The sequence below is a fragment of the Condylura cristata genome, unplaced genomic scaffold, assembly GCF_000260355.1.
Source record: "Condylura cristata isolate star-nosed mole 26May11 unplaced genomic scaffold, ConCri1.0 scaffold00032, whole genome shotgun sequence".
Taxonomy (NCBI): Eukaryota; Metazoa; Chordata; class Mammalia; order Eulipotyphla; family Talpidae; genus Condylura; species Condylura cristata.
The window spans coordinates 20,699,015-20,700,332 of NW_004567133.1; the positions used below are offsets into that span (position 1 = coordinate 20,699,015).

The 1,318-nt window shown below is 73.7% G+C and overlaps 1 protein-coding gene across 1 annotated transcript in view; it reads right to left on the minus strand.

Annotated features, from left to right (window-relative positions):
- LOC105854272 (collagen alpha-1(XVII) chain-like) overlaps positions 1 to 1,318 on the minus strand; it is a gene marked incomplete at its 5' end in the record, with an annotated part of 10,865 nt that overhangs the window by 2,830 nt on the left and 6,717 nt on the right. Inside the window, 2 exons of the mRNA XM_012731720.1 lie at positions 439 to 606; positions 692 to 1,293. Of these exons, the coding sequence (XP_012587174.1) occupies positions 439 to 606; positions 692 to 1,293 (770 nt within the window). The remainder of the gene's footprint in view (positions 1 to 438; positions 607 to 691; positions 1,294 to 1,318) is intronic.

Here is a 1,318-nt window from a genome sequence, read left to right on the forward strand (position 1 = left end):
GCCCGCTCCGGCAGGCGTGGGGCCGGAGGTCCGCCTGGGGCCCGGGAGGCGTCCTCCACGGCGTCCTCCGGGCACTGGGCTGCAGAAGGGCCTTCAGGGGTCACACAGGTGCGGGCCACACCCCGCCGCAAATGCCGAGCAGGCTAGCCGGGTATGGGCCTTGCGTCCTGGTCTTCCCTGGTCTTCCCGCTTCGCGGGCTCCCACCTTTCCTGGACACTTGGCTATAGAAAACGTCCCCTCCTCCTCCCAGCTCTGCCCGGAAGAGGCCGGTCCCGTGGCCTGCTGGGGACCCCGCAGAGACCCGCCCAGGCCTGAGCAGAGCGGCCTGCCAGGGCCCCAGCTGCGGGGTCTGGACTCCCCCAAACTTCACATTGCCGGGGAGGCAAGAGCGCACACCCACTACAGGGACGGCCCAGCCCAGGGTCTCGCTTTCCCACCGTTCCCCGGGCGGAGGGCGGGGCAGTCGGGGGCGGCTGGCCGGCTCGTTTCAGCACCAGCTCCCAGGACTGCAGTCTGTCCCCGGGCGCCGCAGAGGGGTGACGCTCCAGCCGGCCAGGCGGCCGGACGGGCTGCTCCGAGGCCGTCAGGATGAGGCGGGCCTCTGGCTGGAGTGGTCAGGAGACCCCGGAGCCAAGCCAGCCAGGCCAGGCCTCCCAGCCCAGGAGCCCACAGGGCCAGCGGGGCCCTGACCCGGGGGCCCATCGGGGACGGGCCCTCCACACCCAGCCTGGAGGAGGGTGCGGGACCCGACACAGGCACCCTGGACAGCGGCCCCTTCCCTGGAAAGCCAGGGGTGCCCGCAGGGGGATGTCGCTGATGCTCCTCTGCGAGGAGGCGCTTCAGGGCCAGCGGCTGGTCTGGCCAGCGGAGCAGCAGGGCCGGCCTGGGCCCCTCCCTGCACACCGCACTGGCCGCCGGGGTGCTCCTGGCCTGCTCTCCTCCACCGAGCCCTGCCTCCGCAGGCGCTCCAGCGGGAAGTGAGGTTCGGGGGCCTCCCCAGCCACCAGCCACCAGCCGCATCCGCAAGGCCCGTGTGCCAGGCGCAGCCCAGCGCTGCTCAGAACAGGCGGCCCGGCTGCCAGCCTGGCCGCCTGCAGGGAGGGGGCTCCCTGCCAGGCCCTGGGCCCCCCACCCCGCGGGGGTGCGGATGCGCCTCCCATAGAGGCGGCGGGGAGCTGGAGGAGGGTGCCGGTGGCAGGACGAGGCGCCACTCACCTGCTCGGCGCCGTAGACGGTGGCGAACTGCACGAAGTCCTCGGTGCGGACCAGGCCGTCCCCGTCGCCGTCCAGGGCTTCGAACACGGCCCGGAGGCGGGC